The sequence below is a fragment of the Mustelus asterias genome, chromosome 8 (genome assembly GCF_964213995.1).
Source record: "Mustelus asterias chromosome 8, sMusAst1.hap1.1, whole genome shotgun sequence".
In the NCBI taxonomy this organism is placed as follows: domain Eukaryota; kingdom Metazoa; phylum Chordata; class Chondrichthyes; order Carcharhiniformes; family Triakidae; genus Mustelus; species Mustelus asterias.
The window spans coordinates 74,619,024-74,635,373 of NC_135808.1; the positions used below are offsets into that span (position 1 = coordinate 74,619,024).

General features: G+C 42.4%; 1 protein-coding gene across 8 annotated transcripts in view; it reads left to right on the forward strand.

Moving 5' to 3' along the window:
• The first annotated feature begins 1,127 nt into the window (after nt 1-1,127).
• Nucleotides 1,128-16,350, forward strand: part of LOC144497245 (UDP-N-acetylglucosamine transporter-like) — a 41,488-nt gene continuing 26,265 nt past the window's right edge. Inside the window, exons 1-6 of one of the 8 annotated variants that reach the window (XM_078218217.1) lie at nt 1,171-1,308; nt 5,692-5,840; nt 6,705-6,864; nt 7,848-8,099; nt 9,211-9,306; nt 11,065-11,269. In XM_078218217.1, coding sequence (XP_078074343.1) covers nt 9,271-9,306; nt 11,065-11,269 — 241 coding nt within the window. In that variant the 5' untranslated portion in view covers nt 1,171-1,308; nt 5,692-5,840; nt 6,705-6,864; nt 7,848-8,099; nt 9,211-9,270. Of the gene's footprint in view, nt 1,309-5,691; nt 5,841-6,704; nt 6,865-7,847; nt 8,100-9,085; nt 9,307-11,064; nt 11,270-16,350 lie in introns of all 8 variants that reach the window. The other 7 variants (XM_078218215.1, XM_078218216.1, XM_078218213.1 and 4 more) reach the window with 7 other exon arrangements.

The following is a 16,350-nucleotide window of genomic DNA, read 5'->3' on the forward strand; positions in this document are numbered from 1 at the left end:
AGCCATTTAGGTGAACGCAATTGGGATCCAATGGCAAGGAGGGCAGGGCAGTTCTCCCTGGAGTTTTGATTGTATTTATTCTTAAACCAGTATCTAAAATGAGTTGATGCAAACAAAATACTGTGAAATTCAGAGCTCCAAATAAGGCATATGTGGACTTAGAGACCTTAACTCTGCTTTTCTCTCCACAGATGTTGCCGGGCCTGCTGAGTTTTTCCAGGAATTTGGGTTTTTATTGAATATCCAGAACAGGTTATTTGGTTGTGATCAAATTTGATTTATTATTGTCTCATGTATTGGTATACAGTGAAAAGTATTGTTTATTGTGCACTACATAGACAAAGCATACCGTTCATAGAGTACATAGGGGAGAAGGAAAGGGGAGGGCGCAGAATGTGTTACAGTCATAGCTAGGGTATAGAGAAAGATCAACTCAATATAAGGTACTGCTGTTTGGGGGAGCTTGCTGTTCGCCATCGTGACTTACACTTCAAAAAATAAAGACATGTCAAGCGCAACGGGACATGAAGGGCTTTGGGAGGCATGGTGGCCCAGTGGTTACCACTGCTGCTTCAGTGCCAGGTTCGATTCCAGCCTTGGATGAGTGTCTGGACTCTCCTCTTGTCTACGTGGGTTTCTCCTAGTGCTCTGGTTTCCCCGCACAGTCCAAAGATGTGCAGGTTAGATGGATTGACCACGGTAAATGAGTGGGGTAACGGGGATAGGACAGCGGAGAGGACCTAGGTAAGACGCTGATTGAGTGTTTTTAAGACAGAGATAGGTTCTTGATTAATAAGGAGATCAGGGGTTATGGGGAAAAGGCAGGAGAATGGGGATAAAAAAATATCAGCCATGATTGAATGACAGAGCAGACTCGATGGGCCGAGTGGCACAATTCTGCTCCTATGTCTTATGGTCTCTGTCAGAGAGTTGGTGCGGACTCGATGAGCTGAATGGCCCTCTTCTGCACTGTAGGGATTCTAAAGTCCTGGATTTATTTATTTTATACAGCTGTATAAATTAAAGTTGTTGAATGAAGTAGGGAGGAGCCACTTGTGAAAATGTGCATTGGCAGTAAGTGATTTGCTCACTCCTTTCTAGAGCCACAATTTGGACCATGTGTAGTTGGGAGAGGGATTGATAGATGCTCTCGCGAGAGGTGGAGTTCTCGCTGCAGGGGAGCGGCGGCCATTGCTGTGAGAGGATTGCTGAGGAGAGCGCCGAAAGCTTCACCAATGCAGCCACTGAAAGTAAACTCCAAAGCGGCGGAATAAACTGCAGTCCCCGCCGTTGGCCATGGTGGGAGAGGTGAGCAAACACGTTGTCTTCTGTTCCCGAATGTTGGAATTAATAGCTGCTGATATTTCATATCAAGGTGCGAGTCCACTCGCCAGCTCAGAGGCTGGAAAACCGATCATTTAAAGGTTTTTAAAAAAAAATTAAACACCACCCGCATGCTGTCACGATTAAGTTAGCTTTTCATATATATCAGCTGGAACTTGAACATCCGTCAGGATCAGCCATCACTCAGATGTTGACTTTCACCTCTTGAGTCGCAAGGTTCCGGGTTCAAGTCCGTCTCCAGGATTTGAGTAATAAAGTGAAGGCTGACACTCCAGTGCTGTACTGAGGACGTGTGGCACTGTCGGAGTAGCCGTCTTCCGAATGAGATTTTAAACCAGGGTCCCCATCTGTAAGTTTGCCCCTTTTATTCATGACTGACTAAGGACCACAAGGATACAGGTGTATGTATGATTGTAGCGCGTGTCTCTTCACTCTGTTACCCAAGGATCCTGACTGACTTCTTCCCAAAAAATGTACTTTAAAATACCATAGAATCCCTAGGGTGCAGAAGGAGGCCATTTGGTCCGTCGAGTCTGCGCTGACTCTCCATCACCCAAACCAGCCTCCCATCCATTGACTCTGTCCACACTTCCCGCTGCCTCGGCGAAGCAGCCAACATAATTAAGGATTCCACGCACCCTGGACATTCTCTCTTCCACCTTCTTCTGTTGGGGAAAAAGATACAAAAGTCTGAGATCATGTACCAACCGACTCAAGAACAGCTTCCCTGCTGCCATCAGGCTTTTGAATGGACCTACCTTGCATTAAGTTGACCTTTCTCTACACCCTAGCTATGACTAACACTACATTCTGCACTCTCTCATTTCCTTCTCTATGAATGGTATGCTTTGTCTGTATAGTGCGCAAGAAACAATACTTTTCACTGTATGCTAGTACATGTGACAATATCAAATCAAATCTGAGTGCTCCACCCAGACCCTCCCCTCTGTCCTATCCCCATAACCCTGAACATTTACCATTGCTAACCCAACCAACCTGCACATCTTTGGATGCTATGAGGCAATTTAGCATGGTCAATCCACGTAATCTGCACCTGGAGGAAACCCGCACTGGGAGAATGTTCAAACTCCACACAGACAGTCACCTAAGGCTTGAATCAACCTTGGGTCCCTGGCACTGAGAGGCTGAAATGCTAACCACTGTGCCACTACTGTCCTCATAAAATTTGTAAAAGTACATTTCAAAATATTTCAACGAGAAAATTGCAAAGTGTCATAAAATTAGCCTTGTCTCCATACAATCTGTTCCACTACACGGTGCCTCTAAAGAATTATAATTGTCTTGATATTTACAACATTTTTGCCATGTCAAACATACAGCCTGAAGGCAAAACATTGCGAATTGAGAAATTACAAAAATGTAAGAGAATTCAACTTTCCTTCATACAGCATGTTCTCTTGATTTGCCTCAATAGAATTTCAATACTCTTGTATTTGCAAAGTATATACAATGTCAGAAGTACAGGCCTTAGACAGTGATCTTTTCCCCACTACATCTCTGCTGAACTGCCCAAGCTTTAGTGTTTAGGGATAGGTGGTTCAGTCTGGTGTATCTGCTTAGAATTCTTTGTTGCAACATGACCAGATCCTTTGCAACACCGGGGTCAGGTAGGATTTCAGCAGGTGTTGGTGTACTGACGGTCTATGGCTTGATGTAGCTGCACACAAAGGTGGTCGTCAGGATGAGTGTGATTTGGGGTATTTTTGCCCCTTCCAAAAACTGTGTATCAATGTTATTGGACTTCCTGATTTATGCTTCTCTACCTTCCTTTATCTTATTGATTACAGCTGACATGACTGGTCCCTTGCTGTTAAACTCAATGTCACCCTATTAGATAAAGCTTGTGTCCCAGTAACATGATTGGATTAGATTACTTAATTGTCTATCCGCAATCACGAAGTGGGCCTGAACATTCCTCATGTTTGTTGAAAGTTACTTCTGGCACAACAGGTATTTCCAGTTGCTGTCCCAGGCAGCTTATGATTTCGTTTTTTAATTCATTCATGGATGTGGGTGTTACTGGTTAGGCCAGCATTTAGCGCCCATCCCTAGTTACCTTTTGAGAATGTGGTGGTGAGCTGCCTTTTTAACTGCTGCAGTCTAAGGACGCAATATCATTAGGAAGGCAGTTCCAGGATTCTGACCCAACGACAGTGTAGGAATGGAAATATATTTCCAAGTCAGGATGGTGAGCGGCTTGGAGAGGATTGTCCAGATGGTTGCATTCCCATGTTTGTTTCTGTTCTTTTTGTCCTTCTAGATAGCAGCTGTGTGGGTTTGGTAGGTTCCGCCTAAGGAGAAATCATAGAAACCCTACAGTACAGAAAGAGGCCATTCGGCCCATCGAGTCTGCACTGACCACAATCCACCCAGGCCCTACCCCCACATATTTTACCCGCTAATCCCTCTAATCTACGCATCTCAGGACACTAAGGGGCAATTTTAGCATGGCCAATCAACCTAACCCGCACATCTTTGGACTGTGGGAGGAAACCGGAGCACCCGGAGGAAACCCACGCAGACACGAGAAGAATGTGCAAACTCCACACAGACAGTGACCCAAGCCCGGAATCGAACCCAGGTCCCTGGAGCTGTGAAGCAGCAGTGCTAACCACTGTGCTACCAAGCCTTGGTGAGTTCCTGTCTAGCATCTGATAGTAGGAACTTTTTATAGATCAACTTGCTATTTGGGATGGCACAGTGGTTAGCACTGCTGCCTCAGCACCAGTGACCCGGGTTCAATTTCCGGCTTGGGTCACTGTCTGTGCAGAGTCTGCACATTCTTCCCCATGTCTGCGTGGGTTTCCCCTGGGTGCTCCGGTTTCCTCCCACAGTCCAAAGATGTGTGGGTTAGGTGGATTGACCATGCAAAGATGTGCGGGTTAGGTGGATTGACCATGCTAAGTTGCCCCTTAGTGTCAGGGGGACTAGCTAGAATAAATGCATGGGGTAATGGGGATAGGGTTTTGATGGGATTGTGGTCAGTGCAGACTTGATGGGCAGAATGGCCTCCTTCTGCACTGTAGGGATTCTATGATCTTTTAACTTTTAGCTAATTGTAATTTCCATGTCTTGCAGTTACACTCTATGTTCTAACATACATCCCTAATAAGCATATTCTGAACATTCATTCATCAAGCAAAACAATTAATATACTAGAAAAGTACAATAATACTACACACCAATCAAATTAACAATCATAAATTGTGACTCAGCCTTATTTCATACCCCAAATAAACTTCTACAACACATTCTTGGCTTACTTTACAATCTGCCTGCTCAATTAACTTTTTTTTAATTCATGGGATATGGGCATCACTGGCTATGCCAGCATTTATTGGCCATTGTGAATTGCCCTTGAGAACGTGGTGGTGAACTGCCTTCTTGAGCCACTGCTGTTCATGTAGTTTAGGTACACCCAAGGTACTGTTAGGGAGTTCCAAGATTTTGACCCAGGGACAGTGAAGGAACAGCGGTATATTTTCAAGTCAGAATCGTGTGTGGCTTGGAGAGGAACTTCGAGGTGGTGGTGTTCTGATGTGTCTGCTGCCCTTGTCCTTCTAGATGGTAACAGTCCTGGGTTTTGAAGGTTTTGTCAATGGAGTCTTGGCAAGTTCTTGCAGTGCATCTTGTCAATGGTACTGAGGGAGTGAATATTTGTGGATGTGGTGCCAATCATGCTTCTGGATGGTGTCCATCTTCTTGAGTATTGTTGGAGTTGCACTTATCCAGGCAAGTGGAGAATATATCATCAAACTCCTGACTTGTTCCTTAATGGTGGACAGGCTTTGGTCAGTCAACGGGTCAAGTTACTTTCTGCAGGATTCCTAACCTCTCACCTGCTCTTGTAGCCACAGTATTTATATGCCTCGTCCAGTTCGGTTTCTGATCAATGCAAACCTCCAGGATCTTGATAGTGGGGATTTAGCAATGGTAATGTCATTAAATGTTGAAGGGCGATGGTTAGATTCTCTCTTGTTGGTGACTGTCATTGCCTGGCACTTGTGTGGTGCGAATGTTGCTTGCCACTTGTCAGCGCAATTGTCTAATTCTTGCTACATTTGGGCATGGGCTACTTCAGTATCTGAGGAGTCGCAAATGGTGCTGAACATTGTGCAATCATCAGTGAACATTCCCACTTCTGACCTGATGCTGGAAGGAATGTCAGAATTGATGAAGCAGCTGAAGATGGTTGGGCCTAGGACACTAACCTGAGGAACGCCTGCAGTGATGTCCTGGAGCAGAGTTGATTGACCTCCAACAATCACAACCATCTTCCTTTATACTTGGTATGACTTATTCCCATTGATTTCTCACTTGGCTCAGGTTCCTGGATGCTGCACTTATAAAATGTTGCCTTGATGTCGAGGGCAGTGACTCAACTCATCCCTGGAGTTCAGTTCTTTTGTCCATGTTTGAACCAAGGCTGCAGTGAGGTCAGGAGCTGAGTGATCCTGGCGGAACCCAAACTGCAGGTCAGTGACTCAGCTATTGCTAATTAAATGTCACTTGATAGCACAGTGAATTACCCTTTCCATCACTTGCTGATGATCGAGAGCAGACTAATGAGGTAGTCATTCGCTGGGTTGGATTTGTCCTTTTTATGTACAGGACATACCCGTGCAATTTTCCACATTGCCAGATAGATGCCAGAGTTGTGGCTGTGCTGAAGCAGCTTTGCTATGGACGCAGCAAGTTCTTTTTTGATTTGATTTATTATTGTCACATGTATTAGTACACAGTGAAAAGTATTGTTTCCTGCGCAGTGTACAAAGCATACCGTACATATAGAGGAAAGGAGAGGGTGCAGAAAGTAGTGTTACAGTCATAGCTAAGGTGTAGAGAAAGATCAACTCAATGTGAGGTAGGTCCATTCAAAAGTCTGACAGCGGCAGGGAAGAAGCTGTTCTTGAGTCAGTTGGTACGTGACCTCAGACTTTTGTATCTTTTTCCCGACGGAAGAAGGTGGAAGAGAGTATGTCCGGGTTGCGTGGGGTCCTTGATTATGCTGGCTGTTTTTCCAAGGCAATGAGAAGTGTACAGTGTCAATGGATGGGAGGATGGAGCACAATTCTGCAGTACTGTTGATGTAAAAGATCCCAGGACACTATTGAAAAGGAGCAGGAGAGTAGTTTCACTGATGCCCTGGCCAATATTTATCCTTCAATAACTATCACAAAAACAGATTATCTTGTCATTAGCACGTTGCTTTTTGTGGAAGATCGGCTGCCGTGTTTCCTACATTACAACAGTGACTACACTTTTTAAAATAATTAATGGGCTGTAAAGTGCCTTGAGATCTCTGGCAAGCACTATATTAATGCAAATCTTTCTTTAAGATTTTAAACAGATTGTTGGACCAAGAGCAGAAATCTCAAATATTTTGTGATATAATGAGTATCAATATCGCAACATTCGCTCAGAGGGTAACAAAAGATTGCGTCACAGTCGTTGAAACCTAGATCTACAGCCAGGTTGTAACTTGCTTGCGCATCAAAGGTTAGATATAAGGTTTATCTGTGTGTAGTTTGGCGGTTTCAAGGTGTCATCTGGAGAATTTCTGGTAGTTTTGCTTATCTGGTGAAGCAAGAACCTAATATTAAGTATCAGATTGGCAATAGTACTTCATTTTAATATTTGCCAATATAATTTTAATTGTTCATATGTTTATGTATCTGCATATTGAATACCAGGTTGTGATTATGTGATTACAACATTTATAATAATTTTCCGTTGTCAAATCTTGACATCAGTCTTGTGTCAAATGCTGATGCAAAAGCAGATGACATTCTTGGGAAGCAAAGCTATTAACCTAGTAAGTCTCCAAGTTGTTTGTTGTTGCCTTATATTTGTGCACTTTTATTAATAGAGGATAAACTAGAACTGAAGCATTTAAGGCCATGCAGAGCTCTCTTCATTATAATTGGTTGAAAGCATTTCTTTGTACAAAGCTCCTGAAAGGAAATTACAGAGGGTTTGGTTGAGATCATAGCATTTGTGATACTATGCTGGTATCTAAATATTTGATGAAGGTATTAAAATTGTATTCATCTGTGCTGAGATTAACAGAATGAGTACATTTGCAAACGTATGTGTCACGTACTGCAGCAATGCAAAACTATTTTAAATTGAAATTGTAATCTATTTAATATCGTAAATATGAATTGAAAGCAAGCCAAGCTATATACATAAATGGTTTAATTAACACACAATGTTGTGTTAATATTTTATTTTTTGCTGCCTACCTGCAAGAATCTAATGTGTTTCTTTAAGACTTGCAAAAATATGACTTTTGATGTGGTTTTGCTTGTTTCATCAGTGTAGATTTTTCATTTGCACATAGCCTTCGTGGCTTTATTTGTTCAGCTTTCTTGCTTAGAAAAATTCTGAGGTGGTGTATCGTGTTGGCAGAATTATTGTAAACAGGGTGAGGATAAGGGCCGAGAAGCCTTCTGCTGATTACACCTATTGCTCTCCCTCAGCTGATGAATACTCCTCCATGATGAACATCACTTGGAAGAAGCACTGAAAGTTGTAAGGACACAGAATATACTCTGGGTGAAAAACGTCAGTGTCCATCAACAAGATTCCTTGGTAGTACTTTCTCTGACAGAACTGACTTGAATCCTGAAGAATGCAGCTACATTACTAAGCCTGCAGCAGGTGGTGAGAGAAGCAACATGAGGGAGAAACCTTGTCGTCACTGATCTACCTTTCTGTCCATGATATTTCTGGTAGGCATGAAGTGCTGTTTTCACACACAGGATAAACTCCATGTCGTGTGCCACTACCACTGTGTTAAATGGATAGTCATGATGTGGAGATGCCGGCGTTGGACTGGGGTAAGCACAGTAAGAAGTCTCACAACACCAGGTTAAAGTCCAGCAGGTTTATTTGGTAGCAAATACCATAAGCTTATGGTATTTGCTACCAAATAAACCTGTTGGACTTTAACCTGGTGTTGTGAGACTTCTTGCTGTGCTTAAATGGATAGAACAGATCTAGCAGGTCAAACTGGCTATCCATGAAGCCCTGTGGGTAATTGGCAGCAACATAGTTATATTCCACTAGAATCTGTAACCTCATGGCTCATCATTTTCCTCATTCTGATATTCTGGCAGGGACCAATTCTGGTTGAGTATTGGAGAGATGCCTGAAACAGCACCAGGCATAGCTAAAAATGCCAACTGAGTGCTAAACAGCAGACGCAAACCAATCCAGCCAGAAGTACTGAGTGGATAATTCATCTCAGCCTTCTGAGGGATCCCACAATCACAGATGCCAGTCCTGAACCAGTTTGATTCGCTGTGCATTATATCAAGAGTGCACTGGCTGGGCCCAAAAACGTCCCAGCTGTAAACTTGTGCTCCAGAACTATGCATGGCTCTAGTCAAGTTATTTCAGTACAGCTGCAACACTGCCACTACAGCAAAGTGGAAAATTGTCCAGGTCCAACCTGTCCACAAAAATCCAGCTGCATATATGCATATTCCGAAGTTTCCTGTTGATTTACTTAATAATTGTGGGCACTGTTATTCTCAACATGCAGTCTAAGCCAGTGTGAGCAATTTGAGTTCTAGCTGTAATGCTGATTTGCATTTGGAGTTAATTAATCAATGGATTAATTAAATCAGTTCTCTGATATTAGAGGGTTTTGCATTGTGATGAGAAGAGTTTTTGTGTAAATTGTACTGTCCTTTATCTTTCCCTTTTATTAAAGGCTGCAGTTCTGCATTAGAGACTTAACCGACAAATTGCATTAATATATAGCACCGTTAATGTATTAAAGCATCCTGTGGAACATGACAAAAGCATAATTTGCACTTAAATCATATGATATATTAGGGCAAAACAAAGAGGTAGGTTTTGAAGAGTGCCTTAAAGGAGGAACGCGACAGACTTAAGATGGGAATTTCAGATCTTCGCAGCGGAGCCACAGATGTTAGTATTTCAATATTCAATTTGGTAAACTGTCCTTAAAATCTTTTTAAATGTTGAAGTGATGAACAGAAAATTCATAATGGCATGTTGTTTAGATTGGGTTCAGTACAATTCTATGCTGTTAGTTAATCTCTGATCCATAGAGACACTACAATTTACCACTGCATCTCTTGGTTTGGAAAATTTTCTGGGGTTCCTTTTTAATGGTTTGACCGTGGCTAGATGTTTGCACGTATGGTCACTGGGTAAGGATTGGTTATGGTGCCCTCGGCAGTTGAAAAGCTCGATACTTGTCATGGCTCAGCAAAGAATAATGGCTCCTTCAACGTATACCCCTGGAACTGAACTCAGCAACAAGTTGACCACTTAAAAGCGAAGTGGGCAGGAATTGGCAAAAAACATGTAATATTATTTATATTAATTACATTTATATATCACTTCTCAACTTGAAACAACTCTAAGTATCTCTAAACATAAATAATTTTTCACCCAATATTTAACTTTGTAATTTACTGTACCACCCAAACTCCAAAGATAAACAAGCAACTCGACAGAGAATTAATCTATCTTCACTATTCAACCTTGGCATGTTGTACCAGGAACAAGGATGACAATGTGACTCATATTTATGCTCTACACAAACCTCTTCCCACCCTTCTTAATCTAATCTTAACAGCATTTCTATTCTTCTATTATTTTCTTTCTTACTTGGTTATCTAAGTGTCTCTTAAATACAATGTTTTGATGGAAACTCATCCTAAATGTCCATTTCCATTTGTGGGAGGAAAAATTGAAGGAGACAATCATAGAATCCCTACAGTGCAGAAGGAGTCCATTTGTCCCTTTTGAGACTGCACTGCCAACAATCCCACCAAGGCCCTATCCCCGCAACCCCACATATTTGCCCTGCTAATCCCCCTGACACTAAGGAGCAATGTGGCATGGCCAATCAACCTAACCCACACACCTTTGGACTGAGAGGAAACCGGAGCATCCGGAGGAAACCCACGCAGATACAGAGAGAATGTGCAAAGTCCACTCAGACAAGAGCCCAGGTCCCTGGCGCTGTGAGGCAGCAGTGCTAACCACTGTGCCGAATGAGTGGCCTCTACTGTCACCTCTGGGTAGATCTGCTGTCCCTGTCCCTGACAAAAGAATAATGAAAGAGGAGGAGCCATTTTCCTCAACCCCAAAATACAAATAATGTTGAGGAAAATATAAATAAGATATAAACTTCAAATTAATTTCTCAACTATTTGGAAAATGTTAAAATCTGAAAAACATTTTTGAATTCCATTTTCTGCATTTAATAATTTGACCATTGAAGGAAAAGCAGTTCTCACTGCTCTTACACAGTGAAAGAAGTATAACAAATGCCCAGAATTGTTATTGGGATTTGTTATTTTAATACCAGTGGGAAAAAAATTTCAATCATGATTTACCATGGGCAAAGAAGCACTGAATTTCTCTTCTATTACTAAAAGTAACTTTAAAAAAATAAGAATTGATATGTTCGGATGTCAAACCACCCCATCTTGGTGTCGCTGCCACTGCATTTGTGGGATTAGCGATGGGAGTAATCAAGTAGAATTGACTAAACCTTTTCCTTTAACATAAGGAAGCTACTTCTCCTGCTCAGCAATGTTAGCTGGCATCTGAGACTTAGAAACATTTCTCCTTATGTGTTCACAATAAAGTCTCTGAGGCTAAAAATATTCTTGTGATATGAATTAGTGTTTTGCTTTAACTTTGTTTCAGGAAAGTGAAGGTGGAAACATGGCACTCAACTTGAAATACATTTCACTGGGAGTTCTAGTTTTTCAAACAACCAGCCTTGTACTGACTATGCGTTACTCACGTACCTTCAAGGAAGAAGGACCCCGTTACCTAGCATCAACTGCTGTCGTCATTGCGGAGATAATGAAGATTGCAGCATGCCTTTTATTAGTCTTTAAGGACTCTAGTAAGTACACTTTTTAGTGTTTAATGTATTCTTTCTGGTTTAACATGGCAGTAAACTTTTTATTAGTTTTTATACATAATATGAATGTGGTTTATGAAAGCTAGAATCCCCCTGGTTGAGATGTATCCACTTTTTGAAATCATCCAGTTAACTATCCCAACATACTGGTATTTGGAGATCAGATCAGGATGAATGGAAACATTTTGAGTTCTGTATGAATCAAATCCTGAACTGCAGGAAATTTTAACTGGATTGTTCTGTTTGACTTGAAATCCTATTTCACCTGATCAACCATTCTGATTATGATTAAATAAATTGAAGAAAAACTATTGTTTATTAGTTCACAGATTTGCAGGTAACAAATGAACAAAAGGAAATGTTAAAGCAAATTATTTTATATGCAGAGGATTGTTGCAATGAGGAAGCAGAGCTGAAAGTAGGACCCAAACAGCTTTTAAAGTGAAAATGGATAAATATTTGAAACAAATAAATGTAGATCTGTCGAGCAAAAGGGCAAAGAAACCTAGAAATGTAGGAAAATTGGCAGCACAGAAGGAGGCCATTCAGCCTATTGTCTGTGTTGGCAGAAAAAGAGTTATGATGTGGAGATGCCGGCGTTGGACTGGGGTAAACACAGTAAGAAGTCTCACAACACCAGGTTAAAGTCCAACAGGTTTGTTTGGTAGCAAAAGCCATGAGCTTTTGGAGCGCTGCTCCTTTGTCAGGTAAGTGGGAGTTCTGTTCACAAACAGGGCATATAAAGACACAAACTCAATTTACAAAATAATGGTTGGAATGCGAGTGTTTACAGGTAATCAAGTCTTAAAGGTACAGACAATGTGAGTGGAGAGAGCATTACGCACAGGTTAAAGAGATGTGTATTGTCTCCAGACAGGACAGTGAGATTTTGCAAGCCCAGGCAAGTCGTGGGGGTTACAGATAGTGTGACATGAACCCAAGATCCCGGTTGAGGCCGTCCTCATGTGTGCGGAACTTGGCTATCAGTCTCTGCTCAGCGACTCTGCATTGTCATGTGTCGTGCAGGCCGCCTTGGAGAACGCTTACCCGAAGATCAGAGGCCGAATGTCCGTGACCGCTGAAGTGTTCCCCAACAGGAAGAGAACACTCTTGCCTGGTGATTGTCGAGCAGTGTTCATTCATCCGTTGTCGTAGCGTCTGCATGGTCTCCCCAATGTACCATGCCTCGGGACATCCTTTCCTGCAGCGTATCAGGTAGACAACGTTGGCCGAGTTGCAAGAGTATGTACTGTGTACCTGGTGGATGGTGTTCTCACGTGAGATGATGGCATCCATGTCGATGATCCGGCATGTCTTGCAGAAGTTGCTGTGGCAGGGTTGTGTGGTGTCGTGGTCACTGTTCTCCTGAAGGCTGGGTAGTTTGCTGCGGACAATGGTCTGTTTGAGGTTGTGCGGTTGTTTGAAGGTAAGAAGTGGGGGTGTGGGGATGGCCTTGGCGAGAAAAAGAGTTATCCAGCCTAATCCTACCTTCTAGCTCTTTATCAGTAGCTCTGTATATTATGGCACCTCAAGTGCACATCCAAGTGTTTTTAAGGTGATGAGTGTTTCTGTTTCTACTGTCCTTTTCAGGCAATTCCAGACCCTCACCATCCTCTGTGTGGAAAAATGTAGTCTTCCTGCCCCAAATTCTAATAATTGCTTTAACCCATGACCCCTACTAATGGAAATAACCTTCCTATCCACTATCTTCTAGTCCTCTTATTTTATATTCCTCAATTAAATTTTCCCTCAGCCTTCTTTGTTCCAAAGAAAGCCAAAGCTTTTGGACCGGTTAGGAGAGTGGGCAAAGAGTGGCAGATGGAATACAAAGTGGGAAATTATGAGATTACGCACTTTGGTAGGAAGAATAGAGGCATAGACTTATTTTCTAAATGGGGCGAGAATTCAGAAATCAGAAATGCAAAGGGACTTGAAAGGATTCTCTTAAGATTAACTTGCAAGCCGAGTTGGTAGTTAGGAAGGTAAATGCAATGGTCGCATTTATTTCGAGAGGACTAGAATATAAAAGCAGCGATGTACTGCTGAGGCTCTGTGAACACCACATTTGGAATATTGTGAGCAGTTTTGAGCCCCGTATTGAAGAAAGGAGAGGGTCCAGAGGATGTTCACGAGAATGATCCCGGGAATGAAAAATTTGACGTATGAAGAGCATTGGAGGATTCTGGATCTGTACTCGATGGAGTCCAGAAGGATGAGGGGGGATCTCATTGAGACTTAAGAATACTGAAAGGCCTGGATAGAGTGGACATGGGGAAGATGTTTCCATTAATAGGAAAGACTAGGATCTGAGGGCACAACCTCAACATAATGGGACGACCCTTTAGAATTGAGATGAGGAGGAATTTCTTCAGCCAGAGGGCGGTGAATCTATGGAATTCATTGCCACAGAAGACTGTGGAGGCCAGGTCATTGAGTGTATTTAAGGCAGAGATAGATAGGTTCTTGATTGGTAAGGGATCAAAGGTTACTGGGAAAAGGGAGGGGAATGGGGTTGAGGCATGGTGAATGGCAGAGCAGACTTGATGGGCCAAATGGACTAATTCTGCTCCAATATCATATGGTCTAATGCCTATTCAATATTTCCACATAGCTAAAATTCTCCATTCTGGGCAACATCCTTATAAATCTCCTCTGCAGCTGTTTTAATGCAATCCCATCCTTTCTGTAATGTGGTAATCAGAGCTGTACACAGTACCCTAGCTGCAGTCTAACAAGTATTCTGTACAGTTCTAGCATGCTCTTATATTCAACGTCAATTGCCAGTAAAACAAAGTATCCCGTGTGCCTTTTTGATCACCTTACCTGTTCCTTCAGGCATCTGTGGAAATGTTATAGAGTCAGAGGTTTACAGCATGGAAACAGGCCCTTCGGCCCAACTTGTCCATGCCGCCCTTTTTTTTTTAAACCCCGAAGCTAATCCCAATTGCTCACATTTGGCCCATATCCCTCTATACCCATCGTACCCATGTAACTATCTAAATGCTTTTTAAAAGTTAAAATTGTACCCGCCTTTACTATTACCTCTGGCAGCTTGTTCCAGACACTCACCTCCCTCTGTGTGAAAAAATTGCCCCTTTGGACACTTTTGTATCTCTCCCCTCTCACCTTAAACCTATGCCCTCTAGTTTTAGACTCCCCTACCTTTGGGAAAAGATATTGACTATCTATCTCGTCTATGCCCCTCATTATTTTATAGACCTCTATAAGGTCACCCCTCAGCCTCCTACGCTCCAGAGAAAAAAGTCCCAGTCTATTCGGCCTCTCCTTATAACTCAATCCATCAAGTCCCGGTAGCCTCCTAGTAAATCTTTTCTGCACTCTTTCTAGTTTAATAATATCCTTTCTATAATAGGGTGACCAAAATTGCACACAGTATTCCAAGTGTGGCCTTACCAATGTCTTGTACAACTTCAACAAGATGTCCCAACTCCAGTATTCAATATTCTGACCAATGAAACCAAGCATGCCGAATGCTGCCTTCACCACTCTGTCCACCTGTGACTCCACTTTCAAGGAGCTATGAACATGTACCCCTAGATCTCTTTGTTCTGTAACTCTCCTCAGCACCCTACCATTAACTGAGTAAGTCCTGCCCTGGTTCAATCTACCAAAATGCATTACCTCTCATTTGACTAAATTAAATTCCATCTGCCATTCATCAGTCCACTGGCCCAATTGATCAAGATCCCGCTGCAATTGGAGATAACCTTCCTCACTGTCCACCATGCCACCAATCTTGGTGTCATCTGCAAACTTACTAACCATGCCCCCTATATTCTCATCCAAATCATTAATATAAATGACAAATAATAGTGGGCCCAGCACTGAACCCTGAGGCACACCGCTGGTCACAGGCCTCCAGTTTGAAAAACAACTCTCTACAACCATCCTCTGGCTTCTGTCAAGAAGCCAATTTTGTATCCATTTAGATATCTCACCCTGAATCCCGTGAGATTTAACTTTATGCAACAACCTACCATGCGGTACCTTGTCAAAGGCCTTGCTAAAGTCCATGTAGACAACATCAACTGCACTGCCCTCATCTACCTTGGTTACCCCTTCAAAAAACTCAATTAAATTTGTGAGACATAATTTTCCACTCTCAAAGCCATGCTGACTGTCCCTAATCAGTCCTTGCATCTCTAAATGCCTGTAGATCCTGTCTTTCAAAATACCTTCCAACAATTTACCCACCACAGATGTGAGGCTCACTGGCCTGTAGTTCCCAGGCTTTTCCCTGCAACCCTTTTTAAACAAAGGCACAACATTTGCCACTCTCCAATCTTCAGGCACCTCACCCGTGACTATCGATGATTCAAATATCTCGGCTAGGGGACCCACAATTTCCTCCCTAGCCTCCCACAATGTCCTGGGATATACTTCATCAGGTCCCGCAGATTTATCTACCTTGATGCACTTTAAGACTGCAAGGTCACTCAGTTTCTCTGCCCTCCCCAATACATTGCCTCAGACATCTCCAGATTGATTGTGATTTTTTTGCCCAAGAGCATCTTCCCACAGCTTTCTTCCTTCCTATCAAAGGAAATGAAATTAAATGGGTAATGCTTTCAGACAGCAGCCACATGTGCAGTAGGCTGCATTGTTTCCTTTTGTTATGTAAAATATTGGGCTTTAACTTCTGAGCCCCCACTCCCCCCAAGTGTGGCAGCTAGGAATTTTTTTAAAACTTCATTAGTATGCTTGTGACACTAATAAATAAACTTTAGAGACATTAAACTTGAACGAAGTCCAGTCCATCGCGCAAACCTGCCACCCATCCATTGACTCAGTCTACACTTCCCGCTGCCTCGTAAAAACAGCCAACATAATCAAGGATCCCATGCACTTGGACATACGCTCTTTCACTTTCTTCCGAAGGGAAAAAGATACAAAAGTCTGAGATCACGTACCAACCGACTCGAGAACAGTTTCTTCCCTGCTGTCATCAGACTTTTGAATGGACCTATCATATATTAATCTACACCCCAGCTATGACTGTAACACTATATTCTAACCCCTCTCCTTTCCTTCTCCTCTATGAA